The 24230-nt window shown below is 55.4% G+C and overlaps 14 protein-coding genes across 14 annotated transcripts; 7 read left to right on the forward strand and 7 right to left on the reverse strand.

The window, feature by feature from the left end:
• Window positions 1-6: 6 nt before the first annotated feature.
• On the reverse strand, window positions 7-2109 carry MRET_0478 (carnitine O-acetyltransferase; the record flags this gene model as incomplete). The annotated part of the gene is made up of 1 exon (XM_027627105.1): window positions 7-2109. One exon carries the CDS (start codon window positions 2107-2109, stop codon window positions 7-9), a length of 2103 nt encoding a protein of 700 aa, XP_027483174.1.
• A 128-nt stretch (window positions 2110-2237) lies between these two features.
• On the forward strand, window positions 2238-3248 carry MRET_0479 (SNF1-activating kinase 1; the record flags this gene model as incomplete). Its single annotated transcript, XM_027627106.1, has 1 exon — window positions 2238-3248. The coding sequence occupies one exon, from the start codon at window positions 2238-2240 to the stop codon at window positions 3246-3248; it is 1011 nt and encodes a 336-aa protein (XP_027483175.1).
• Window positions 3249-3272: 24 nt separating this feature from the next.
• On the reverse strand, window positions 3273-5546 carry MRET_0480 (XPG I-region protein; the record flags this gene model as incomplete). The annotated part of the gene is made up of 1 exon (XM_027627107.1): window positions 3273-5546. The coding sequence occupies one exon, from the start codon at window positions 5544-5546 to the stop codon at window positions 3273-3275; it is 2274 nt and encodes a 757-aa protein (XP_027482857.1).
• Window positions 5547-5807: 261 nt separating this feature from the next.
• Window positions 5808-6510, reverse strand: MRET_0481 (large subunit ribosomal protein L11e; the record flags this gene model as incomplete). The annotated part of the gene is made up of 3 exons (XM_027627108.1): window positions 5808-6299; window positions 6402-6414; window positions 6488-6510. 3 exons carry the CDS (start codon window positions 6508-6510, stop codon window positions 5808-5810), a joined length of 528 nt encoding a protein of 175 aa, XP_027482856.1.
• Window positions 6511-7021: 511 nt separating this feature from the next.
• Window positions 7022-8752, forward strand: MRET_0482 (uncharacterized protein; the record flags this gene model as incomplete). Its single annotated transcript, XM_027627109.1, has 1 exon — window positions 7022-8752. One exon carries the CDS (start codon window positions 7022-7024, stop codon window positions 8750-8752), a length of 1731 nt encoding a protein of 576 aa, XP_027482859.1.
• Window positions 8753-9015: 263 nt separating this feature from the next.
• MRET_0483 (ATP-dependent RNA helicase DDX3X) lies at window positions 9016-10980 on the forward strand (the record flags this gene model as incomplete). Its single annotated transcript, XM_027627110.1, has 1 exon — window positions 9016-10980. The coding sequence occupies one exon, from the start codon at window positions 9016-9018 to the stop codon at window positions 10978-10980; it is 1965 nt and encodes a 654-aa protein (XP_027482858.1).
• A 236-nt stretch (window positions 10981-11216) lies between these two features.
• On the forward strand, window positions 11217-12062 carry MRET_0484 (deaminated glutathione amidase; the record flags this gene model as incomplete). Its single annotated transcript, XM_027627111.1, has 1 exon — window positions 11217-12062. One exon carries the CDS (start codon window positions 11217-11219, stop codon window positions 12060-12062), a length of 846 nt encoding a protein of 281 aa, XP_027482853.1.
• Window positions 12063-12101: 39 nt separating this feature from the next.
• Window positions 12102-13337, forward strand: MRET_0485 (nucleoside hydrolase; the record flags this gene model as incomplete). Its single annotated transcript, XM_027627112.1, has 1 exon — window positions 12102-13337. The coding sequence occupies one exon, from the start codon at window positions 12102-12104 to the stop codon at window positions 13335-13337; it is 1236 nt and encodes a 411-aa protein (XP_027482852.1).
• A 47-nt stretch (window positions 13338-13384) lies between these two features.
• MRET_0486 (small nuclear ribonucleoprotein B and B') lies at window positions 13385-14030 on the reverse strand (the record flags this gene model as incomplete). Its single annotated transcript, XM_027627113.1, has 3 exons — window positions 13385-13833; window positions 13860-13995; window positions 14028-14030. 3 exons carry the CDS (start codon window positions 14028-14030, stop codon window positions 13385-13387), a joined length of 588 nt encoding a protein of 195 aa, XP_027482855.1.
• Window positions 14031-14189: 159 nt separating this feature from the next.
• MRET_0487 (tryptophan aminotransferase) lies at window positions 14190-15605 on the forward strand (the record flags this gene model as incomplete). Its single annotated transcript, XM_027627114.1, has 1 exon — window positions 14190-15605. The coding sequence occupies one exon, from the start codon at window positions 14190-14192 to the stop codon at window positions 15603-15605; it is 1416 nt and encodes a 471-aa protein (XP_027482854.1).
• A 3-nt stretch (window positions 15606-15608) lies between these two features.
• MRET_0488 (DASH complex subunit Hsk3 like protein) lies at window positions 15609-15848 on the reverse strand (the record flags this gene model as incomplete). Its single annotated transcript, XM_027627115.1, has 1 exon — window positions 15609-15848. The coding sequence occupies one exon, from the start codon at window positions 15846-15848 to the stop codon at window positions 15609-15611; it is 240 nt and encodes a 79-aa protein (XP_027482851.1).
• Window positions 15849-15921: 73 nt separating this feature from the next.
• On the reverse strand, window positions 15922-18561 carry MRET_0489 (syntaxin-binding protein 1; the record flags this gene model as incomplete). Its single annotated transcript, XM_027627116.1, has 1 exon — window positions 15922-18561. The coding sequence occupies one exon, from the start codon at window positions 18559-18561 to the stop codon at window positions 15922-15924; it is 2640 nt and encodes an 879-aa protein (XP_027482850.1).
• A 498-nt stretch (window positions 18562-19059) lies between these two features.
• MRET_0490 (DNA topoisomerase 2-associated protein PAT1) lies at window positions 19060-21666 on the forward strand (the record flags this gene model as incomplete). Its single annotated transcript, XM_027627117.1, has 1 exon — window positions 19060-21666. One exon carries the CDS (start codon window positions 19060-19062, stop codon window positions 21664-21666), a length of 2607 nt encoding a protein of 868 aa, XP_027482925.1.
• A 2-nt stretch (window positions 21667-21668) lies between these two features.
• On the reverse strand, window positions 21669-24012 carry MRET_0491 (BRCA1 C terminus (BRCT) domain protein; the record flags this gene model as incomplete). The annotated part of the gene is made up of 2 exons (XM_027627118.1): window positions 21669-23927; window positions 23956-24012. The coding sequence occupies 2 exons, from the start codon at window positions 24010-24012 to the stop codon at window positions 21669-21671; spliced, it is 2316 nt and encodes a 771-aa protein (XP_027482926.1).
• Window positions 24013-24230: the final 218 nt, after the last annotated feature.

The raw sequence follows: 24230 nt of genomic DNA on the forward strand, positions 1-24230 counted from the left end.
CTATGACTACAGCTTGGCCTCAGGAGGCGGAGCACCTTGCTCCACGATCGTGCGCATCGTGCGCAAAGCATGTGCGATGCTCTGCTTGTACATGTGGACAGGGTGGCCATCGCTGCACGCGGGGTTCGAGCGCTTGGACTCGATACCGAACTTGAGCGTCTGGCTGCCGGCAAGGTAGTTGACGCCGAAACCGTCAGGGAAGCCGGAGCCGAAGCCCGTGCCAACGAACTTGTCGCCTGCACTCAAGCCACTCGTGCTCAACTTCCAAGACGCCGACTCGACGAGCAGCGGGTCGCTAAAGAGCTTGGGCACCTCGCCGTCGTCTTCGGCACGGTACACGAGGCGCAGACCCATCATGTGGCGGTCAATGCCCTTGCCGAACGAGTGGTCGCGTGTCTGGCGCGTGTGCGATGACGTGGCCTCCGATAGCAGCTTGTACAGCTCTGCCGCCGGCTTCCTGGCCTGCACGCCTTGTACAAAGTTGAAGGCCTCGTTGCTGAACGAGCGGATCACATCCGTGCGGCCGTGACGGAAGAGACGCGTGCTCGCCGTCTCGTACGTGGCTGTTTGGCGGCCGTGCACGGAGGCATACGCCAGCTGCAGTGCCATTTGGATATACGCATCCGGTGCCTGTCGGGCCACCTTCTTGATCCAGTCCGCACCGTACTCACTAAACCACAACATGCCGATGTCCGAGTCAGACGTAATCGCCTTGGCCGTATTTTCGGCGTGCTCAATCGAAGCGCGCACCCGGTCATCCAGCTGCCACGCCAGCTTCGACCACTTGGGCGACTCGGCGAGCAGCGACACACCCTCGGCGCGCTCCGGCAGAGGCTCGCCGACCGGTGGCATAGGGTCTTCCAGCACCGTCTCGCTGAGGAACGAGGGAATGAGGGCGTCAACGGGCGAGTGCTCACCCGTCAGGCTCGCGCGGCCCGTCGGCTCCACGACAAACGAAATGGCCTTGTCGAACCAGCGATTGTGGCCGAGACGGCCAGCACCGGCGGTGTTGATCGCCATCGCCGAGCTGTAGCTAGGCTCGCTGCCAACGAGCGGCTTGGCACCTTCCGGCGCACCCAGGTTGTTGCAGTCTAGCGAGAGCACAAACAGACTCTTTTGGACGGACTGGAGGCTGAGGCGGTTCTGCGGACTCACCGACAAGAGATGCTCACGCGCCCTCGTCCACGTGTCCCGATCGTCACACGTCATAACAGGGATGCCATCGCCTTCGGCCTTTTGGGCATCGGCCACCATGTCGCGAAGAGCCTGTTCAATCGTGGCCAGGGGGTAAATTTCGCCGTGCTCATTGATCACGGGCAGCTCGTACACATTGTCACGTACCAGCACCGTGATATGGCGTGATGCCGCCGTGCTGTCCGTCGACGTATTGTGGTCGGCGGGGATATTGGGAATACGGGTGACGCCAAACATGCGGCTGTATTGGTACATGCAAAATGCACCGATACGTGAGCGATCCGGCTTGATCGTCTGCTTGTCGATGGCAATCTTGTACAGCGTCGCGCGGTACGTGATCCAGGCAGCACGGCGCAGACCGTACTCAGAGCCATCCCAATTTTGGCGGTGAATGGCATCAGGCGTGTAGGCGGCTGCATCCGCTCGCTCGCTCAGCTCGGCAGGCATGCTAGGGTCGGGCATGAACATGTTCCACCAGTTGCTGTTCACGAGCAGAGGCACACGCCACTCATGGTACGCTTTGGAGAGCCAGAACGAGTCGTCAAACCAGTTGTTTTCGGTCGTCTGGTCCAAATCGACGAGGCGCTCGTTCAAACGAGGGCCCACACCGCTAGAGATGAGCTCCTGCGCCCATTCGCGGCGCTTTTGCAGCTCAGACTGCGCATTCGTACCCGAAGGCAGCTCACCCAGCACCTCCTTCTGGCGCAGGACAGGCTCGAGGCTGCGCAAGTACCGCTCCAGGGTGTCCTGCAGGCGGGGCACCGGCAGGCGGGGCAGCGTCTCCTGAAGCTGGAACGTGGATGGACTAATACGTGCAAGCATGGTTGGCATGATGCGTGAAATACCAGAGGTAGAGAATGCGCGTCGATGCACTATATGAACGGCGGGAGAGCGTGCCAGTGCTCGTGATGCCATACCGGCAAGGATCCAGCCCCGGTCCGGCACCAGGTTGAGTGGGGTCTGGATGCATGTGTCACGTGATGCGGGGCATGCAGGGGCGAACCGATTGCCTCCAAGGCCCTGACGAAGCGCCTGCATCACACATGGACCATGTCCGATGCACAGACACGCTGACGCTGGATCACGATGCGACGACGCGGCGTCGGATGATCAATCAATATGTCGTTGACTGTGAGCTGGGCCGCGGTGTGTTTGGCAGTGTGAAACTGGCGCATGATGTGGCGACGAGCGCCTTGGTGGCGATCAAGATTGTGCAACGCGAAGCGCCTCGCAGGCTAGGTGTGTCGTACGTGCCACGGCAGACGGATGAGCGCGTTCTGCGCGAAATCAGAGCCATGTCCCGCTGTAGGCACTCCAATGTCGTGCAACTATACGAGGTGATTGATGATCCACGCAGCCGCAAGTTGTTCCTGGTCACCGAGTACTTGAGCGGTGGTGCCTTGGCGTGGCGGGACGCGTTGACGCATACGCCCGTACTCACGTGTAGCGCGACCAGGCGTGTCATTCGCGATGTCGCACATGGTTTGGCCGCGTTGCATCGATGTGGTGTCATTCATCGCGACTTGAAGCCCGCCAACATTTTGTGCACAGAGCACGGCGAAGCGAAAATCAGTGATTTCGGCAGTGCCTACGTACGAGAGACGCTAGGCTCAGCAGACGCGCTGTCAAGCACGACGGACCCTGTTTTGGCCCGCACGGCTGGCACACCGGCTTTCTTTGCGCCAGAGCTGTGCTACGGCGCCACTGATGGACCGCCGATTACCAAGGCTATGGACGTGTGGGCCTTGGGCGTAACGCTATACTGTTTGCTGTTTGGTCGCGTGCCATTTGATGCAGAGACGGAATACTTGCTGCTGGAAAGCATCCTGCATGACGATTATACCGTGCCAATGCACATGGGCAGCGACCGTGTGTTGGTAGGCCCGCGACCAGCACGGTGGCCCTCGCCGCAAGGCACGCCCAATGTGCCGCTGTCCGGCGAGGCGCATGCAGTGCGCCACCTGCTCGATGCTCTTCTCGACAAGGACCCAGCAACGCGCCTCACTCTCGATCGCGTTATCTCGCATCCATGGCTCGTGGCAGAGTCATGGTGATAGTAGCAGTTGTATATACCCACCTCACCAGGATGGCCAAAGCGGCTCAAGGTACGCGTGAGTCGAGCAGAATTGCCTGTGCAAGTCAGCCTCCATGACCTTTTCTGCAGCCAGCACATCGACAGCCGCCATAAGCGCCGTCCAAAACCGCCTGGCACGACGCAGCTCCAGCGTCACGTCGCGCACATTTTCAAATGTCTCGATGAGCATGTCAACGACCGTCTTTTTGGCCTCCACGACGTCCGGCGCATGGGCTTCGCCGACGGTAATGGGGCCATTATGTAGCGTGTATAACGCATCCATGTAACACTTGATCAAAATGCCCATACCCGTGTTCGTATCCGACTGGAACGGCAAACTGAAGCTCAAGTCGACGTAGTCGTCACGCTGCTGACGTGATTCGGTATGCAAGAGCAACGACACCATGACCATCTCAACAAGCGAGCGCAACGAACGAGAGAGACTCCTGGAGAATGAGTTGAATACAAGCATCTCGCGAGAGAGCGGCGCATCCCATGCCTGAGCCTTGAATGACATAGGCAGCAGACTGAGCGTGCGCATCGCAAGCAACATGCACTTGCGTTCGTCAGCCGAGCCAAACGATGGCCCTCCGCTGTACTCCGTGTCGCTGTAGGCATTTGCATGCAACACACGAGCGCGGATGAGTTCTAGTGCCATGAACAGCGGCTCCTGAAGACGATCATTCACACGCACGTGCTGGAAGGCTGCAAACAAAGCGCGCCCGTACGCCGTATGGGTATGCTCGGCAGTCAGGAAGCCACGCAGCTCCAGGAATCGCCAGAGCGAGTTGGCGACCAGTTCATCTTTCTTTTCAAGGCGCACGGCCGTCAAGCCCACGGTGTGCTTCGCACGTGCAGGATCCGCCGTCGTATGCAGACAAAGTGGAATATCGATCGTGGATGAGTTCTGACGACGCAGCTCTTCGTCCAGCATGGCAGCCGGCACATGCCATTGGCTCATGCGGGAGATGAGGTGCTGCGTCGGCTGGGCATCGTGTGGTACGGTTACATCGACCTGCGGCTGGAACCAATACACGGCCGACACCTTGCGCTGGCGCCAGAATGGATGCATAGCACCGCAGATAAGGGCAATAGCAACACATCGCGGCGATGTGGGGTCCTCTGTCAGGTACGTACGCACAAAGTGGCGATACTCTTGCGTCTCGCCATTGTCCAGGGGCGCTGGCTCGATAACAAAGCCACTAAGCAGACTTCCGAGCACGCTTGTACTCATAAGACCGCGTGAAAGATAAAGCAAAACTTGCTCGGGCAGACGGAAAGAAAAGATTTCGTGCAAGTCGCTGGGAATTTCAGGTTTGGGTCCCCGCTCGCACAGGGCCAAGGGTAGCGGCACGATGGCGCCGTCATCTGGGCTCAGCACGATGTTGTATTTGATCATAGCACGTGCATGGCAGAATTGATCAAGATAGGCTGCCTTGGCCACCATGGGATGCTCGCTAAAGTGGCTGCACAGCAAAAAGCCGCTGCGGTACTGACGCACATGCTGTGATACGACCCGCAGATTAGGCGTCCCAACAGAAGTAACAAGACCTGTCGATTCATCCTGAAGTGCAGGGAACGTCGGGCAGTACTCCATGCCCACAAGCAAAACGGTATCGAGGAATTCGGCTTCATTGCATTGTAGCGTACTCATCAGAGCGACTTTAGACGCATATTGGAATTTGCCATGACGCAGATCCATGTGCAAAATAACCTTGTCTACGTCGTCAAAAGCCAGAAGCTCAGAGGGCCCATACATCGCATGCACGTACTGCTTCGGGTGGCGCTCCATCATAACAAGCTGTCCTGTAGCTTGGTACGGTGCCACGACATAGTCAATGTGGTGGTACCGACACATCCGTAGGACAGAGCGGTATAGGTCAGAAAAAAACATGCTGTTGCTAGCCGCAAATTGCTGCGTCGCAAGCGAGACGTCATCCTGCTCGTAGGCGTCCCAGGCACGCTGCCGCTGCGCGGGTCGGCGGTCCTCGTAACTGAAAGGCCGCGTGCGCTTGGCAGGTGACAGTCCATGCAAAACAAACACAGGCTTGATGCGATGCTGTTCCAGTACACGCATATCACTTTCGACGCGCGACATAAGTGCCAAGGGCAAGCCACCAATCGCTGCGACGAGAGGCTCAGCCGAATCAGGTTTCGACAAGACCTGTCGTAAATAATACGACAGATCAATACCAAGCCGCGTGTACTTGAGCGCGCTTAGCGACTCTTCTTGCATTAGCTTTTCATCGCGCAGGAACCCCTCCAGTCCCCGGATCATGTCGTCACGACGTCCACAGACTCAAAAGCGTTGCTCGCCTACCAGCCTGCCAGCAAAACTCGGCCGGCCTCGCTCGTGTGGAGGTTTCCTCAAGCCACAGCTTCCTCTAAAGCTTCTTTTGGAGGCACAGGCCGCAAGGGACCATGTACCTGGGTGCGTACATACAAGACTATGTATAGCAGACACAACCCATGTAGGTATGGAAACACGTATCATCAATCACAAAATGTATACACGCAACGCATAGCGCATGCATGTAAATTACTGGAGGATGATACCGTCAAAGCGCTGCTTGAACCAGGCGGCGGTCTCGTCCCTGCGGACACGGTGGGACGCACCGACGCGGGCAACACGCTGCTTGCGACGGGCCACACGAGCACCAGGGCGGGTCATGCAGACGTAAAAGTCCATACCAAAGATACCAATACCAGGGTCGTACTTGATACCCATGTCAATGTGTTCGGTGATACCGAAACCAAAGTTGCCCGTCTCCGAAAAGTTGCGCTTTTGAAGCTCGTACTCCTTCACCTTGAGACCACGCTCAAGAATTTCCTCAGCCTTCGCACCACGGACTGTAACGTGGCAAGCAATCTTTTCGTTACGGCGGATACCGAAACCACGGAGCGTGTAGCGAGCCTTGCTCGTCACGGGCGTCTGACCCGTCAGCTGTTCCAGCACCTTGGTGGCACGCGTGAGACGGTCACCCGACTCACCCACCGAGATGTTGATGACGAGCTTGTCAACTTTCAATTCCTGTGTGTGTTAGTAACGTTCCGTCGCAGAAAGAGAATGACAAGGGTCCACATCGCCAGAGACAAATCTTGACCCCGTTGCGTCATTCACGCTGGTACATACCCTCATGGGGTTGCTGCACATGTTAGTATAACTGCTCACACAGCTGGCATGGCATCATTCGACGCCACACCTTCCAAGATACTCACATCGCCTTGCTCGATTCCGCCATGCTGTCAGTATTTAGTCGCAGTCGACGTAAGGAAGAGTCTGTCCACGGCGGGTGAACGAAGCTGTGCTCCCTCTCTCTCACGGTGCACGTCATGTGATGGTAAGTACACGTGACGATATATAGTTTTGGGTATATGAGCAAGTCATACATGATTGGGCATGTATGGTGCATGAGTTTCCACCAACCATATGGCTGGAAATCACAAGCGCGCGTCTGAAGTCCCACATTGGCTCCATGTACATGAGCTTCGCCACACAGTGGCAAGCACCAACACCAACGATTGCGAACCGTCGATGTACGCAGGCAGCGCGCGCATGACAACTTCGCCATACAAAGCCCTAGGCACAGTTCGAAACAACCATTCCTTCTCTATCATTTCCCCTTGACTCTGAGCTGGTTCTAGGTCCCTATTGTCCCCCAGACACTCCAAAGAGACACGTTCACCTCTGTAAAGTTACGGTGCTGACAATTTGTTAACTCATCTTTCGTGAACCTATTGTCTTTGTGCATCATGACCTTGACAGCCGAGTCCGTCGCAAATACCGCCACAGACGAGCCGCCAGATGCAATTGCTCATCTCCAGGGTTGCTTGCCGCTCCCAGGCTCGCAGGGCTTGAATTTTACCAGAAAAAGTGACGCTGTCCTGCACAAGTTTGACAAGCCGTTGGATTCGACTTACTTGCTCACAAGCCCAATGCTATCCCACCCACCGTCCCCTGCGTTTGATGGAGTCATGCCTAAACTAGGATATAGTCCTGGCCACACCGAGTCTTTATCTGGCAGTCCTAGCAGCGTGACGAGCGCAATAAGTTGCGCGTCGCTTCGGCGCGGTGACACGGCAGATACAGAAGATGAACCCGAGATGGAGCTTGAAGCGGTAGATGAGGCCGAGGAGTTGGACTTGAATAACCATACCCTCTCTTCGTTGAATCTGGACGATAAAAGAGTTCCTACGTCTGTAACAGAGTCAATGGACATGTACCCTGTTCCACCGAACCCTGTATCCGTCCGCTCAAAAAAAGAAGACGAAAAAGCTGCCTTGAGTTCCAGGGAGTCCATTCAGCTCCGAAAAGGCCGTGTTTTTGAACTTGCTGCCAATGCCAACGAGATATCACGACCAGCGGTAGACCATGATTCACCAGTGACCTCGTCACATGAATGGGAGGGTGAAATTATGGAGCCACCACCACCTCAGCCGAACCTTCATCCCCATGAAACAGTCCCTGCTATTCCCTCACCGCTCTGTGTATCATACGAACCAGGAGAAAATCCGTCCAAGTCGGACTCGCGTCGTGTGTTAGGCGTGTCTGATTCTGAGCATCGCAATGATGCGGGGCGTCGCGAGTCAACACCTGCTCGTCGGCGTTCGCGTCGCTTGTCTCGTGGACGACAGCCTCTCAAATCGGCCCTTTCGTCGTCAGAAGACGAGAAGCAAGGCGAGTCGCGCAAGAAAAACGGCAAAAAACATTCCGTCCGATTTTGTAATGGTCCACCCGAAGAGAGGCGTACACACAGCCCCGTGGATTATGACAGAAAAGCTCATCCTGTGCACAGTCGTCTGTGCAGTGAAGATTTGCGCGAGCTTCGTGACCTCAATATGCCCATCGATCTGCTTCAGTCTCGCTGTCAGTGTACAGGTGAGCCGGATCAACAGAGCATGGCTTCACCAAAAGATAATACTCTTTCTAGTCTGCCAAAGTATGACTTGTGGCATACGGTTGCCATGCAGGGACGGTCAGCATCCACGGAGCCTACACCACCAGCTTGCCCCACAGCGTCGAACGCATGGGAATACATGGATGAAGCTGCGAAGTGTAATGAAGCGACTAGCTTCAGACAGAAAGACGCCACGCAACGTACATCACGCTCTCTGGATCAGCATGACCCACTTGATGACCTGAACGCGATGCATCGTGAACGTGCTAGAACCCCTAGTTTCTATGGCACGTCGGCTCATCCGAGCTCAGCCGCTGGATCGACGCTAGCGTCGTCGATAGCGGCTCGTTTTGGGCTTTACAAACCACCGCCACCCTTGCCAGGCATGGAGCGCTCGGTTCCAGCTCTTTCGGAAGCGTCGAAGAGCACGTCGAATTTGGTTCCTCGCGTGTCTGCAAGGTCAGTTTCAGCTCAAAGTACACCACAAAAGCGACAATCGCGTTCGCTGTCGCCGCACACAGATACCAAATGCCCTATCGGTGAACTTGGCAGCTATGGCTCTGAATATGACATGATGAACATATGAATGTATATACAACGTAGGTTATGAATGGCACGAGAAACTCACTATATGCCTGGGTTGAACAGGTCTGGCAGACCTGGTGGGTAGTTGAACATCCATTTGATTGGTTGAAAAGTGTAGACGAGGAAAAGGCTTGCGACTCATTCGTTGTCCAAGAATAGCGTAGTAATAGAGCGTCTTTTTTCGCGAAAAATTTTCTTTTCGCACCGCGGCAAAGGAAAAAAGTCCTGGCGAAGAAATCCGTCTTCCTTCCAACTCAAACGAACATGTCCAATGACGCTTCTACGACTGGAACGGGTTCGACAGGACTCGAGTCTTCCCTTTCAAACATGAATGTGCAGAGTACTCCGTCTTCGGCACCTACTGACAGCGGAGCAGCCCCCGCAGCCGCAGGCGCCCCGAGAAAGCGCTACGTTCCTCCGCATCTTCGCAATCAGCCAGAGGCCGCCACCAACAGCATGGGCGCAGGCGGTCGCGAACGTGGCCGTGGCCCATCCACGTTGCCACCAGCATTCAACAGCGGTCGTCGTGGCTACGGTGGTGGTGCTGGTGCTCCTGCCACTGGTGGCCGCTGGAGTGGCTTGAGCAGCGGAGGTGGCTTCAGCGAACGTGGCTCGCGTCGTGGCGATGGATTCGGTACATGGAAAGATGGAAAGCATGTGCTCGGGCCTGTGAATGAGCGCTTTGAGCGCGAGATGTTTGGTCTTCCGGATGACGGTATGCACCAAAGCACCGGCATCAACTTTGACAAATATGGCGACATTCCTGTCGAAGCAACGGGCCGTGATGTGCCAGAGCCCATCACCGAATTCACGAATCCGCCCGTTGACGAGCACCTGATCACTAATATCAAGCTCGCGCGCTACACGACCCCGACACCTGTGCAGAAGTATTCGATTCCCATCGTCGGTGCCGGTCGTGACTTGATGGGATGTGCTCAGACAGGCTCAGGTAAAACGGGTGGTTTCCTCTTCCCAATTCTCTCTGCTCTATTCACGCACGGTCCGCCGCCCATGCCGCCTCAGCCGCCGATGTACGGCCGCCAAAAGGCTTTCCCCTCGGTGCTCATTCTTGCGCCGACGCGTGAATTGGTGTCGCAGATCCATGAGGAGGCGCGTAAGTTTACGTACCGATCGTGGGTGCGCCCAGCCGTCGTGTATGGTGGCGCTGAAATGGGTGCGCAGCTGCGCCAGATTGAGCGCGGCTGTGATCTGCTGTCTGCTACGCCAGGCCGTCTGGTGGATATGATTGAGCGTGGACGCATTAGTCTCTCCAATGTGCGTTTCCTTGTACTCGACGAAGCAGACCGCATGCTTGACATGGGTTTCGAGCCCCAGATTCGCCGCATTGTGCTCGGTGAAGATATGCCTGGCGTAATGGACCGCCAGACACTCATGTTCTCGGCCACGTTCCCGCAAAATATCCAGATGCTTGCCAAGGACTTTTTGAAGGAATATGTATTTTTGTCTGTGGGCCGTGTCGGTTCGACGTCAGAGAACATTACGCAAAAGATTGAGTTTGTTGAGGACCGTGACAAGCAATCTGTGCTGCTCGATGTGTTGGCGGCCATGCCGACTACCGGTCTGACGCTCATCTTTGTCGAGACTAAGCGCATGGCGGACATGCTCTCTGACTTTTTGCTCTACTCCAACATTCCTGCCACGTCCATTCACGGCGATCGCACGCAACGCGAGCGTGAGTATGCACTCGATTTGTTCCGCTCTGGTCGCACGCCTATTCTGGTGGCCACGGCTGTGGCTGCACGCGGCCTTGATATCCCTAACGTGACGCATGTCGTGAACTATGATTTGCCATCGGACGTGGACGACTACGTTCACCGAATTGGTCGTACGGGTCGTGCCGGTAACGTCGGTCATGCCACGGCCTTTTTCAATCGGAACAACCGCAACATTGTGCGGGACCTGATCAAGCTGCTCCAGGAAGCCAACCAGGAAGTGCCTCCATGGCTCGAGATGATTGCGTCTGAGAGCGCCTTTTCCAGCGGCGGTCGTGGTGGCGGAAGCCGCGGTGGCCGCTTTGGAGGTGGCCGCATGGGCGGTGGCGGCAGTCGCTTTGGCAGCATGGCCAGCCGTGACCTGCGGTTTAGTGGCGGCAGCAATGCCTTCGGTCCCCGTGGCGCTGGCTACGGTGGCTACAATGCTGGTGGCAGCTTTTACAGTGGCCCCCCCGCGCCCGACTACTCTAGCGGTGGCGGTCAGTCTTGGTGGTAAGGCGCGCGCATGTGCTTTGCCTGATATTGTACACTTAGGTCCAGTCAAGACACCCACTAGTTTCCTTCGTTGGAACTGCATGTGCTGCAGTTTGTGCATATACCAATCTGTTCATGTTTTTTGTGGTGACATGCGCAACGAAGAGCGCGTATCTCATGTAGCCGGCACGTATCAATCCGTCTTGATTCCATGTGACATGGTGCCGTAGTACGTTCCCCTCCACACCGCAACCTATCATGTTGGTGGCTGTGGCGCAGATGACAAGTGGCGGCGTGATCCGCGAGAACCTTGCGATAGCGCAGCAACTCGTGCGCCGTGCAGCGATGGCAGGCGCCAAGGCCGTGTTTCTTCCAGAGGCTGCGGACTTTATTGCGCCACCTGCGTCCGTGCCGACCCTCACCCGATCACGAGACAACGGCGCTTTCGTATCGGGGCTGTGCGCTTCAGCCAGGGACTTGGGTGTATGGATTAGCGTTGGTGTGCATGAGCCACCATCATCCACATTACAGGAGCCAACGCGGTGTTATAATACGCAATTGCTGATTAACGACCAGGGCAGTGTGTGCGCTCAGTATCGTAAACTGCATTTGTACGACGTCAATGTCCAGAACGGTATGTCCATTCTCGAGAGCAATACGACCATCCCAGGCACGGAGCTTGTGCCGCCCGTCGAAACACCATGGGGACGCGTTGGTCTCCTTACGTGCTATGATATGCGTTTTCCCGAGGTGTCACTGTCGCTCCGTAGGATGGGTGCTTCTATCTTGACGTATCCATCCGCTTTCGCTGTCCGCACTGGCGGTGCGCATTGGAGCACTTTGCTCCAAGCACGCGCTATAGATACGCAATGTTGGGTCCTTGCCGCCGCGCAAGTCGGAACACATCCAGGCACGACGCGTGCATCGTGGGGTCACGCCATGATTGTCGACCCGTGGGGTTCGATTGTGGCACAGTGCAGTGATATGCCACCTTTTGAACCAACGTTTTGCCTTGCAGACATTACACTCCCGCCTCTTGAAAAGGTCCGGGCTGATATGCCATTGTGGTCCCAGCGTCGAAACGACGTGTATCCGTCTCTATAGCTTCTCCACACGTCGTAACAGCGTTCGTTCCTATCTCCCATGACCCAAGTACCCTTGATTATTGATACGGATCCAGGTGTGGATGACCTTCTTGCGATCTTGCTGGCGATCGCTTCGCCGGAAGTTTCGCTCGAGGGCATTACCCTGACGTTTGGTAATACGACGTTGGACTATGCGCATGGGAATATTCTGCGTCTTTCGCATGCCCTCAACGTGGCTTTCAAAGACGGAGCAATCACCAACGAAACGCTGCGCGAGCGTATTGAGCACGGCATGAATGGTAAGCCTATCCCTGTAGCTCTTGGTGCGGAAAAGCCCATGGGTGGTCGCCTGTTCACCGCCAGTTACTTCCACGGCCGTGACGGCATGTCGGGTGTGTCGTTCCTGGAGGGCAACCCCTACCCCATGGCTGACTCGAACCCGCTCTTCGATGCCAAGCCGATTGCTACACCTGCAGATGAATTCATCTTGGATGTGATTCGCAGGCACCCACCACACACGGTTCGCATCGCGGCTGTGGCGCCCCTGACCAACTTGGCGAATGCCTACCTGAAGGACCCAGAGACATTTAGCAGGGTTGGATGTATCAGCGTGATGGGAGGTGCGCTGGATGTGCCTGGTAACACATCCCCCACAGGAGAATTCAACTTTTTCGCGGATCCATGGGCCGCCAAGGTGCTGCTGGAAGACGCAACACTAGATGGCCGGCGCCTGCCCATCCACCTTCTACCTCTCGACACAACAACGAAGCACACTGTGCCGTACTCGCACATCATGATGGATGAGTCATCGGAGCTGTACAAAAAGAATTACTTGTTCAGGCTCATCACGCACTTCCTCCGAAAGCCTCGTTCTGTGACCAACTCGTTTGCACCGCCAAATGTCCCATTCGACCCGGCCAAATACGATCTGTTCGAAGCACATGATCCACTGGCTGTGGCTCATGCTATTTTCTACACGGACGCTGAGCTCTGGGGAGACACGGAGCGTCCGTTTCTCGTGGAAACCGATGGCCGTCACACGCGTGGATTTTGCGTCGTGGACCGCCGTCAGCAGGGTGAAGAGTACGATGGTCGCAACAAAGCTGAAGTTGAAGCAGAGCGCGGACCCAAAAATGAGTATGGTCTATCAAGCTCGTCGACCACGCCTGCCAAGCGCAAGGCTGACGACAAGCCTGTGACGCCGCCTGTGCCATCCACGCGGGTCGTAACCAAAACGCCAGGCTCAGCCTGGTTCGAACACTTAATGTTGGGTCGCTTGGGTATGCAAACATAGGCGTCTAGTACACAATTCAACTAGGCTACACATGCACACTGGCTACATCACGGCATGCCTGGTGGGCGGAACCCTGGTGGCGGGCCCATCGGCGGAGGGCCTCCAAAGCCCGGCGGTGGTCCCATGGGAGGAGGTCCAGCAAAGCCGGGAGGCGGTCCAAAGGGCGGTGGACGACCCATAGGCACGGCACCCATCGCAGCACCACGACCTGCAGGCACGCCACGGCCCGGACCCGGCGCCATTACTGGTACGTCGCGCTTCGACTCGGAAGGTGGCGCTTCCACACTAATGCTAATGATGGTCTCTCCTCTCAAAATAATAAGGCCCAATGTGCGTTTCTGCTCTTGCACAGGCGGCGGTGCAGAGTCATCTTCCTCGTCTTCCTCATCTTCCACATGAGCATTGCCACTCGGCGTGTCGCCATGGGCCACTTTTTGCTTCTTATTTGCCTTTTGTGTCTTTTTCTTCTTGGGCTTTATGCGTCGAAACTCTTCAGCTGCACGGTTAGCAGAACAAACGTACTATTCGAGAGCACAAGATTCATGTGGGTATCAAATGCAAGCAACTGACCCGTCATCTGACGACCGTCATTCAGCGTCACACGCAGACGGTAGTCGATTAGGGACATCATACGCCCGCCTTTACCTTTGACAGGAGGCTGTTTGTTAGTGATCAGTAGTGTTCACGTACCATTATGAGCGTGAAAGTTGGTGACGGGTGCGGCGCGTAGCGATTTTGATCCGACAACCAGACGTAGAGATGTGTCACGTGTGTGGCACGTGGCACGCCGAGCCTACCTGCCGGACAAGAACCAGGATGCGTTGCTCGCTCCGTTATCAAGAGCTGATCACCATGCCTCTAGACTATGAGCGGATGTTGTCGACCGAATTTCATCGCCGGCCATCCCCTGCTATTCGTGGTCTGTTGGCTTTTGAATCCAAGCCTGACATGATTTCGTTCTTGGCAGGTAAGCCGAACCCCAGTGGATTCCCTTTCCAGTCGATTTCGGTGACCCTAAAGCCAGATGCCATCATGTCGAATGACCCTGAGACAAACACGCCCACAGAGCTTGTGATTGAGGGAGACACTCTAAATCGTGTATTGCAGTATGGCTCATCGTCCAGCGACATTTTGTTCAGCGAGGCTATCGGTGCTATTGTCACAGCGGTGCACGGACGCACCAGGAACGACGGCACCCCAGCCGGCGATTTCGAAATGTCTGTCGGTACTGGATCGCAGGATTTGTTGTCCAAGACTAGCACAGTGCTTTTTGACCCCGGAGATACTGTGCTCCTCGAGTCACCCATGTACCCCGGCCTGCTGCCAGATTTCACGTCTCGAGGTATTCATGTGGTCAATATTGACACGGATGACGAAGGCTTGTCGGCCACATCCCTCGCATCCGTACTCGAAAATTGGTCGACCAATGCCAACACTGCCCATCTTCGATTCCCCAAAGCACTCTACACCGTGCCCACCGGCGGAAACCCGGCAGGAACTACCGCATCAGCCGACCGAAAGCGCGAGATATTGCGGCTTGTTCGCACTCATAATGTTCTCATTCTGGAAGACGATCCGTATTTCTACCTTGCTTTCGATGGGCTGGGTGAGGATCCTGTGTCGCGCAAACGCGTTCCGAGTTACTTTGCCCTAGAGCGCGAAGAGAGCGAAACATTCGGGTGCGGCTACGTCTTGCGCTTTGAAAGTTTTTCCAAGATCCTTTCAGCAGGCATGCGCGTCGGCTATGTGGTCGGCCCGACACCTATTGTCCGTGCCATTGTGGCGTACACAGCCTCATCGAACATTCACCCATCGTCGCTCGACCAGGTCATAATTGCACAGCTGCTTAAGCACTGGGGTGTAAATGGCTTTCTGCAGCACGTTGACAAGGTGGCTACAATGTATAAGCATCGAAGGGACATGTTTTTGCAGAGCCTCAATGCGACGCTGCGCGGCGATGCACCGGTAGCAACGTGGGTCATGCCCGTCGCAGGCATGTTTTTCTGGCTCAAGCTGCACTTGCCACCTACAGCCACCGCACCGGGAGGTGACTCTTTCAAGACCATATCCGAAAACGCGATCGCTCACAATGTGCTCGTTGTCCCAGGCTCATCATTTTATGCAGACGGCCGCGTGACACCGTATGCCCGCGCCAGCTTCAGTGTGACGCCGGATGACCAGATCCTTGAGGGTTTGCGGCGTTTGCGTAAGGCCATTGAAGCCACTTGGAAGGAGGCAGGTTATGACACCATTCCTCCTATGCCATAGACATTAGTCTTTGCTTGTCTGATCATTTTCATGGTCCACCTGGTCTAGAGCCGCCATGAAAATGGCTGCCTGGCCTATACCCAAGTCCTTCATGTAAGCTGCCTGTTCGCTCGCGATGGACATGTGGTGCTGCGTGTGCTGCATCGTCGAAGAGAGTGCATCCAATCTTGATGCCAAGTACGAGTAGTGCCGCTCCTTGGCAGAGGTAAGTGCCGTACCCGACATGGGCAGCGAACTCGACATGGTAGTAGGGACAGACAGACCATGGGGCTTGGGGCGCGACGCGTGGGATGATGACTAAAAAGACTACCAGGCCCTACTTTTTATGGAATAAGGCATGCTTAAACTTGGACATATCGCGGCCAAAACGGTGCTTGCCCATCACACTAGGCATTTCAGGCAAGGCATTCGGATCAGATGTGGATGTGCCCGATGTTTTTTTGCTAGAGTTGTTCTGAGAGGGAGTGGCATTCGGTTGGGCATCGTGTCCTTTGTGGAGCTTGTTCACAAGTCGCTGTGAGTTCTTCTCCGGCATAGGCGGTGGAGGAGGTGCCTCTTCGGCCGTCGAATTCCGCAGATCGTACCTATCCTGCGGCGGCAGGTCCTGTGGGTACTTGGGCTTTTTCAGGATATGCGGCTGCTTGATCTTTTTGCCTTGTTGCTGGGCTAGGAGTTGTTCCTGCTCGGCTTGCTGCGCCTTTCGTCGCACATCGACATGCAAGTCTGGCGGAATAGGTTGGCGTGGCGTGCCCATTACACGCAATGCTTCCATGTACGATGTCGGTGTGAAAACGTGAGAGGAGCCTAAATACACCTCGGTATTATTGCGCTTACCCACTTCGTACGCCGTGCGCATCTCTGAATACGTTATGCCGCCTACCATAAACACGAGCATACGTTGAGCAGACGGATTACTCATTTCCTGTAGCGCCGAGGAAGTGTTGCGGGTAGCTGTAGTCACGCCGCCAGCACCGGCACCGCCTGAATTTGCACTGCTGGTCGAGAGGCTCGCCACAGATTGAGAGCGACCTTTTTGGTGCCACGTCGGTCGAGCACTGCGCAAACTGGTTGTTCCGCCGCGTAGCGTATTAGATCGAGTCGAACTTGACTGATCAAAGCCAAAACCTGCACCAACGCGCGCCAAAGGCGAGTCTTTGCCGCCTGTTGCATTAATCGCTGAGTGCAGTACGGAGGTAGCCATACCTGTCGCACTCGCACTGAACGACATGGAGCGCTGCGAAATTTGTTCAGAGAGCGGAATTTCTGGCGGAGCGTCACGAACATAAGGAAACATGCTTTGCTCGAGGCGGCCTAGAAGGTGATCTTCCAGCAATGTACGCAGCAAAGGCTGCCATCGGCTGAGCTCGTACTCAGCCTGACCCGCCGCTGGCAAACGCGGTTGAAGCGTCTTTCGGCGCTTTCGGAAGATGGCATCAAGACTCGAAGACGATGGTTCGCGGACGACACGTGCGCCCAAGTTCGTAAGATGAGTCACAGTTGCTGTTTCTCCGCCTGTGAGCCGGGCGTGCTGGAACAGGCGGCGGCAGTCTTCCTCTTGGACACCATCGCAAGATAAGATGTACAGCGCGATGATACGGACCTTGTCCGCATTCGTAATAGAGGGGTCGTCGAGAATGGGCACCATGTCTTCCACCAGCGAACGAGGACGTGATCCATCAGGCGTTTGTCCCGTTGCGGCATTCTGCTCGACCATGGCCTGGGCCGCCAATTTACTGTGCTCGAACTTGTCCATACACAATTGTGCCAGCGAAAGATGGACAGACAGCTTCTCTTTCGTTTGTTGCATGTGTGGTAGAGCTACAAGCATGTCACGCATGCCATTAATCGACATTTCACCGGAGAATTGACTCGCCTCACCCATGTGCTGCTTGAATTCGCGCGTGAGGTACTGTATTGCCTCTGCCACATGCATGTGGCGAATCCGAGTCCAAATTTCATCGCTATCGTTCAACTCGGCGATCAGCTCCTCGGTAATACCTTCAGCATTCTTATAAGTATGCTTGTACGTATTGTCTTGAATTGGCACGAGGTCATACACCATCGCCTGATAGGTAAATTCGTGCAGAAAAGGGGATACAAGATCCATTGTACGATCTGTAATAAAAAGCACACCCCGCGGGCGGCCAGGATCACCAAGCATTTGGTTCTTCGTATAGTCGTCCAGTGCTGCCTGAACGCGATGGGCTAGTTGTTGCGGGAATGGCACGCCAATCTGTACACGGCCCGCAATATCTGACTTGCTAAAATCGTCCACAGCGAAGGAACCTTCCACAGTATCAGACAATGCTTCGGGCGACAAAGGACCTAACACCCGGCCTGGGACATGGAGGTATCGAATGAGTGGATTCTCGTTTAAAGTAATACACACGTTGAGAATTGCTTGTGTAGATATATCGAGTTCGTCCTGCATGAGTGCTAGTGCCTCATCCAACGAAGGGCAAAATTTGGTATCCATCGGCTGAAACACACTAAAGAACGAACTGGGATGCTTGAGCAGGAACGCCTGGGATTCAACTGGCCACAGATTAATGAACAGCTCTACCAGTTGCTTCAGACGTATTCCTGCTTTAGAATTGGTCAGCTTCGTGACAAGTTCATCAGAAATGGCATCAACAAAGAACACATGTGCAGCGTCATACAACGCGGGACGATCATGGGTAGGCGTCATGTCCTGAATAATTCGATTCACGTTTTGCGTCGTGGGACACAAAATATACGCAGTTTCGATGCCTGGCTCTGGATCTCGGTGCTTCTCTATTCTGTCGACCTTGGTAACATTCTGTTCCAGGATATCAAACATGCGCATGACCGCATTCATGTATTCCATGGTATGTGCATCAATGACAAGGTTCTTCCATCTTGATGCTGGCTGCACAGTGTGAAGTGCATTAAGATACCGTTGTTTGACGAGTGTTTGCAGACTCTTGGCCGGCATGAACTCGTCACTCGAGCAGGAATCACCTTGACTGTTTAAAGCAACTCACCCACTTGGTCCCTGCGCTAGAGTGGCGCGGTACGATATTCGGCCGAGATATGCTCAGTGTTGCTGCAGCCTCACCGCGCTTCATGGAGTGAGACCTGCCCACGATCACAAGTGCCTTCGGCAGGTGCGAAGTGCCAAAGCAGTCTGTATTCAGGCGTCAAGCACGAGCTGTGGGGGAATGCGATATCTGGAAAAATCAAAAACATGATGATGCGGTTAAAGGGCTACAGAACACACCAGCATCCTATATTCTGATGAGACTTATCGAATTGTGGGTAGAATGTCGTAGAGTGATAGACTTCGCGACAGACACGCTCCATGTGCCGCTAATGTCGAGGAGCAAGGGCTCAGAGAGGGAAAGAGCCACGTATGGTGTCACGTGATGTGCCGACAGCGTTCCCAGCCAGTATAATGCGGTGTTACTGCTTTCGTTCGTTTCGTCTTAGTGTCATGTCGTTCTTCGGCTTCGATACGAGCCTGCCGGCCGATGACAAGGCCGCAGTGCTGTCATCGAAAGACGAAGAACGCGCTTTGAATGATAAGATCGAGCGTGCTCTGGCTGCGAGTGCGCAAGAGGATGTCGAAGTATACACATGGGGCCAGGATGGCTACGATGGCCTAGGTGAACAGCTGGATGAGGCGAATGACGACGTAAACGAAGACACGTTTGGTACTTTTGCTGAAGAGGTAGGAACGGATTTCGATTTTGGACATGCTGCGGCCGCTCCTCCCAGAAGCGACCGGAACGCCTCGGCTTTTGCTGCATCACTCGATGATTTTTGGGATACGCCTGCACTGTCGCGTACAACGGCATCTGTGCAGCCGCCAATGAGGCATGCACCCCCACCTGCGACGCTTGAGCAAGTGGAAGCAGAACTCAAGTCGAAAAAGGCTTCGGCAGCACCTTCAGCTGATGCACCGCCGCCCCGACCCCTAACACTGGGTGAAGTGGAAGCACAGCTCCTGCAGAAGCGTACTTCGGTCAACGCGCATCCGCCTGTTCGTCCTAGTCAACCTCCAACGATTCCCCCGCCCGGTATAGTCCCTCCCATGGTACGTCCCGTGCCGGGCGCAGCAGGTCCTCATCCTGGTTCTGTGCCAATGGTGCCACCTATGCTAATGCCACCTGGCATCAGGCCTGGTGCATCCGATGTGGCATCTACCCCGTTGCCGCCACCGCCGGGAATCCGTCCGACTGTGCCCGTATCGGCGCCGCGGGCCCCACAGCAGTCCGCGGCTGAGGCCCAGGCTGCACACCTCGCACGTATGCGTATGATGTTGGAGGCATGTCCGTCGAATGTGCAGTCAGCGATCCTGTCACTTCCGCCACCTATCCAATTTGATTCGCTGGAAGATATAGTGCGGCAGTACCCGTCGCTTTTACGCGGCGATACGAGCGACGCTGAGCAGGCCTCCCAGGTGCTCACAAGTCAGGCATCCGAACGACTTGAGAACTGGAAGAAGGCGGAGGACAAGCGCCGTGCCAAAGCTGCCAAGCTGGCTCATATGACGCGCTACAATGGTGTCATGTCAGGTGCCGACAAGGACTTTATCACCCGCATTCAGATCAGTCAGCTCGTGACGTCGGATCCGTACACGGACGACTTTTACGCACATGTGTTCTTTGCTGTGCGTGGCGGTGCCCGGAAAGTCGTGGTTCCGGATGGATCCGTGGAGGCGATCCAGCAACACAAGAATGCTGAAACAAGTGGAAAGGGAGCGCCGCGCAAGTTGACGCGGCATGAAAATGCCATGCTCAGGATGCAGCAGCAAGTCGAACGCCTTGTTGATAACCGCAAGAAGCGCGAGGCAAAAGGTGCTGTTTCATCGCAATCAGGCACGCTGGGCCGTGTGAGTCTTGTAACGGCAAACAAGCCGCGTCAGATGTTGCAATTGATCAACCAGCCAGGCGAGGCGCCAGGATCACACGCCGCACCGGCCGCACACAACCAAGAAGATGCGGTGCGCATGGCGCTTCAGGATGCTGCGCTGGGTGATGCTGCGCGTGCACCGCAGAGTGCGACACGTAAGGCCTTGACACGCCGCGAGTCGCTTGCGGCACTGGAACGTTTGTACCACCTTGTGTTGCAGCTGGAGCAGCTACGTCGCGAACCATCGACGCCCGAGAATACGGCAGCGCAAAAGCAACTTACCGAGGCGCTGTGGAAAGAGTTGCGCGTGTTAGAACCGCTCGGTGTGTCGGACCCACATCCTTTTGTGAGCTTGCTGAACCACGTTAAAGGCAAGAAGCTCATCCCTCGTGTGTTCCGTCTGCTCAGTGCTGAGCAGGCTCTTGCCATGCTCACCATGCTCATTGCATCGTTTGAATCGCTCGATGCTGTGAAGGAGTTCGCACAATGGGAAAAGTATCGTGTCTTGGAACCTATGCGACATGTCCGCCCGCCTATATCGGCACATCAAGCCACCGATCTGGGCCGTAGTATCGACGCTTTCTCCAATTCGGTGCTCTTCCAGATGATGGCGCTCATCAATACGCTCTCGTTGCGCATCATTAGCGGTATGCTGGCACTGCTGATGGAACGCAATCATGTTTTGGCATGCGCCCGTACGCGCCCTGGTATTTCGCTTTTGTCGGCACTGTTGTCGCGTGCCGAGGCATTGCGGCAGGCAGCGAACGCTCCACCGGCTGCCGACGAGCTCGAGCAGTGGTACAGCGTGTTGGGCGTGCTGTTCAACCGTCTGTCGTCTGACGGTCAGTTGCCCTCGCTTTTCTACTCAACACGCGCCGCATCGTACATGCCATTCGGCGTCGATATGTTCTCGCTCGGCACAGTCCCGGGACATGCACCGGACAGCAATGCAGAAGACGAGCCGGTCTGGAATTTCATGGCACTCCTTGCCATCCATGCAAACCTATCTCAGCAGCAGGTGCTGGTGCAGGAACTGCGCGAAAAGATTCTCTCGAATATTCTCGCTGCCAAAGAAGCGAAGGCTTCGTCCCTTCCTATGCCTCCTGGCGCAGAAGACGCGCGTATTCGCAACGTCAATTTGTTGCTGCATGCCCTGAATCTCGATGCAGCACAAATTACACTTTAATACTATGTGGCAGATAATTGGTACGTAGACGTCCAGTCCATCTGCTGCCGAAGCACGCCCGCCAGGACCACTTCGGCCGTGTACACGGCCAGTGGCGATCCGTGCGCCTTGGTATAGTGTGACTGGAGCGCGTGGATTGCAGTTTCATCCGCAGCACTTCCAATCACATGCGCTTGGTCTGAAGCCAGCACCCGTGCATCCGTCTTGCCAGTCGCATGTTCGACCGAGCCGCCTGCCGCCTCGATCACTCGAGTAAGCACGTCACGCGACGGCTCCGTGTGCTTGAAAATGTAAAAGGTATGACCACGCAATAGCGACGAGGGATTATCCTGGCTGCGGGACAACACGTCGGGAAGCGACATAGACCATTGGTGCTCGCGATTCCGGTCCCGCAGAACATGTGCCTTAGGATCAATACGCTCCCTTTTGCGTACCATCGTTTTGATCCAGCTCACATTGACGATATCGAGTCCCCTGGCAATTGCGCACAGCATCTTTTCCGTGCGTGTGAGTGCCTTGGCAACTAGCACATGGGCCTCAGAAATGCGTTCCGTGTACTGAATACCCAGCGCCTCGAGAGCGTGCTGCTCTGTCTTGGTGAGGGTAACGGACGTTGTGGCCACCAGCAGCTCGTTCCTCGCGCGCTTTGGCGTGTGCGAGGCTGCAGGTGCTTCGCGTTTGCGTCGCGATGCAGTAGGTGACGAGGGCTCATCATTACCTTGCTTCTTCGGCCCAACAAACTCGGAAGGCTGAGCTTCGGCGTGCTCCGGCTCAGGTTGCTCAGGTACAGGTTGCGGGGCCTCAGTTTGCTGATGGTCTCGTATCACAGCTGGCGGTGATGCAACAGGTGATACGTCTTCGGGAGGCGGTGTCGGCGTTGGCTGTGACATTTCAACGGCGGGGGGAATCTTTGGACCCGCTTGAATGTATGGAGTGACGCTTTCGTCTGTCACACCAATCTGGCCGAGCACGGCACTGAGTTGTGCGGCACCGGGGAATGTGATAAACGAACGTTGCGCAAGGTGCTGGTTCGTCCACGTTGCAAAGCATTGCTCCAGCCAAATGTGGTTGACAATCGGAATATTCCACTCTCGCGCTCGCTTGACCTTGTCTCCGTGCAAGTCGAGCGCCACGCATACATCGTTCATGGTCGACAGCTCTGGGGTAAATACACCGCCCATTTTTACGATCAGCTCCTTGAGATAAGCACGAGCCTGCCCTTTGTAGTTTGTGATGGTGATGGATAGTTTAGGAAAGCCTTGGACGTGCTCATAAGGGTATGGAAAATGCAAAAGCCGGTCGCGTGGAGATGTCATGTGGCCCGTCGATAGGACTTTGGCAAGCCATGGCAGCGTGCCAACTGTTTTGTTTTGACCCAAGGCATGCGCACACTCATCACTCTCGCGATGCCGAGCAACAATCAAGTCAGCACTCTCAATAGCTGCCGCTACCTCGTCTGCTGAGGCTGTAGCGGGTATTGTCGGAGCACACTGACCACCCACCTGCACGACTCGATCTCGGATCGAGTGCAGCTCAGGATGCGCCTCGAGTGTTCCACCATGGATATCACGAGCAAACAAAACTGTCTTTCCTTGTAAAATAGAATGCTCGGTATGCAAACTCAGTGGTTGTGGTGGGGAGGGAACGGCGGCGACCTGCGTAGCCGTATTAGGCGCACATAAGCAAGGCGGCAGACCTTGTGGCGTGTCCATAGGAAATACATACTTGTCCAGTGGCAAAAGGCGTTGAACACTGTAGGAATCATTAATCCAATGTGGCGCCACAGCTATGATGGGCAAATCGGTCTTGTGTTGCTCCAAAGCACGCATTTTGCTGTTGTCACGATCAATAGCCACAACGTGTGTTACCTCCTCACACAGCGTCTGCTTGACACCACCTCCCATGGACGTAACAGACGTGGCCATCAGATCGACATCGTGAGGAGTCAAGTGCGCACAGCAAATAACGATGCCGGAAAAGATATCGCGTGGGTCGGGGGAATAGAGCTTGACAGGTTGTGGGTGCCGTAATGCCATGGACCGCTCGGCCCAAGCGGGCGTGACAGCAACAGGACTAGCCTCTTCAGAAACAGTGACATCATCATATTCCATGTGCCTGCACCATGTCGCATATTCACAATGAATCGTTTCCGTGATAAAATGTGTTACCAACTCACGGAATGTGGCAGCGCGATTGGATGCGGAATCGAATTGCGCACTATCCACAGCGGTTGCGCCATGCTTCAAAAGATCGTTCGAAATCTGTATTAAAGTATCATCTTATACGTACTTTTTCTCCTCTGAACGGATCGACATTCTCCGCGATGACGAATCGCACTCCATCCATGACGCGTCGCGTCAAGTAAAGCCCCCTGGCGTGGCAACTTGGTTAGCATAAGCACCCACGTGCTCGTGAGTGGAGACGAAGAAAAAACGCGCGCATTTGCCAGGGACAGCTGCAACGATGGCGTGCTACGTCGTCATATGCCTCCACAATAAAGATCTCGATGAGGTGATTGCCATGGCAAAAAGTCCAGCCGCACGACCGTCGCCAGCCACACTTTC

The sequence above is a fragment of the Malassezia restricta genome, chromosome I, assembly GCF_003290485.1.
Source record: "Malassezia restricta chromosome I, complete sequence".
NCBI classification, from domain to species: domain Eukaryota; kingdom Fungi; phylum Basidiomycota; class Malasseziomycetes; order Malasseziales; family Malasseziaceae; genus Malassezia; species Malassezia restricta.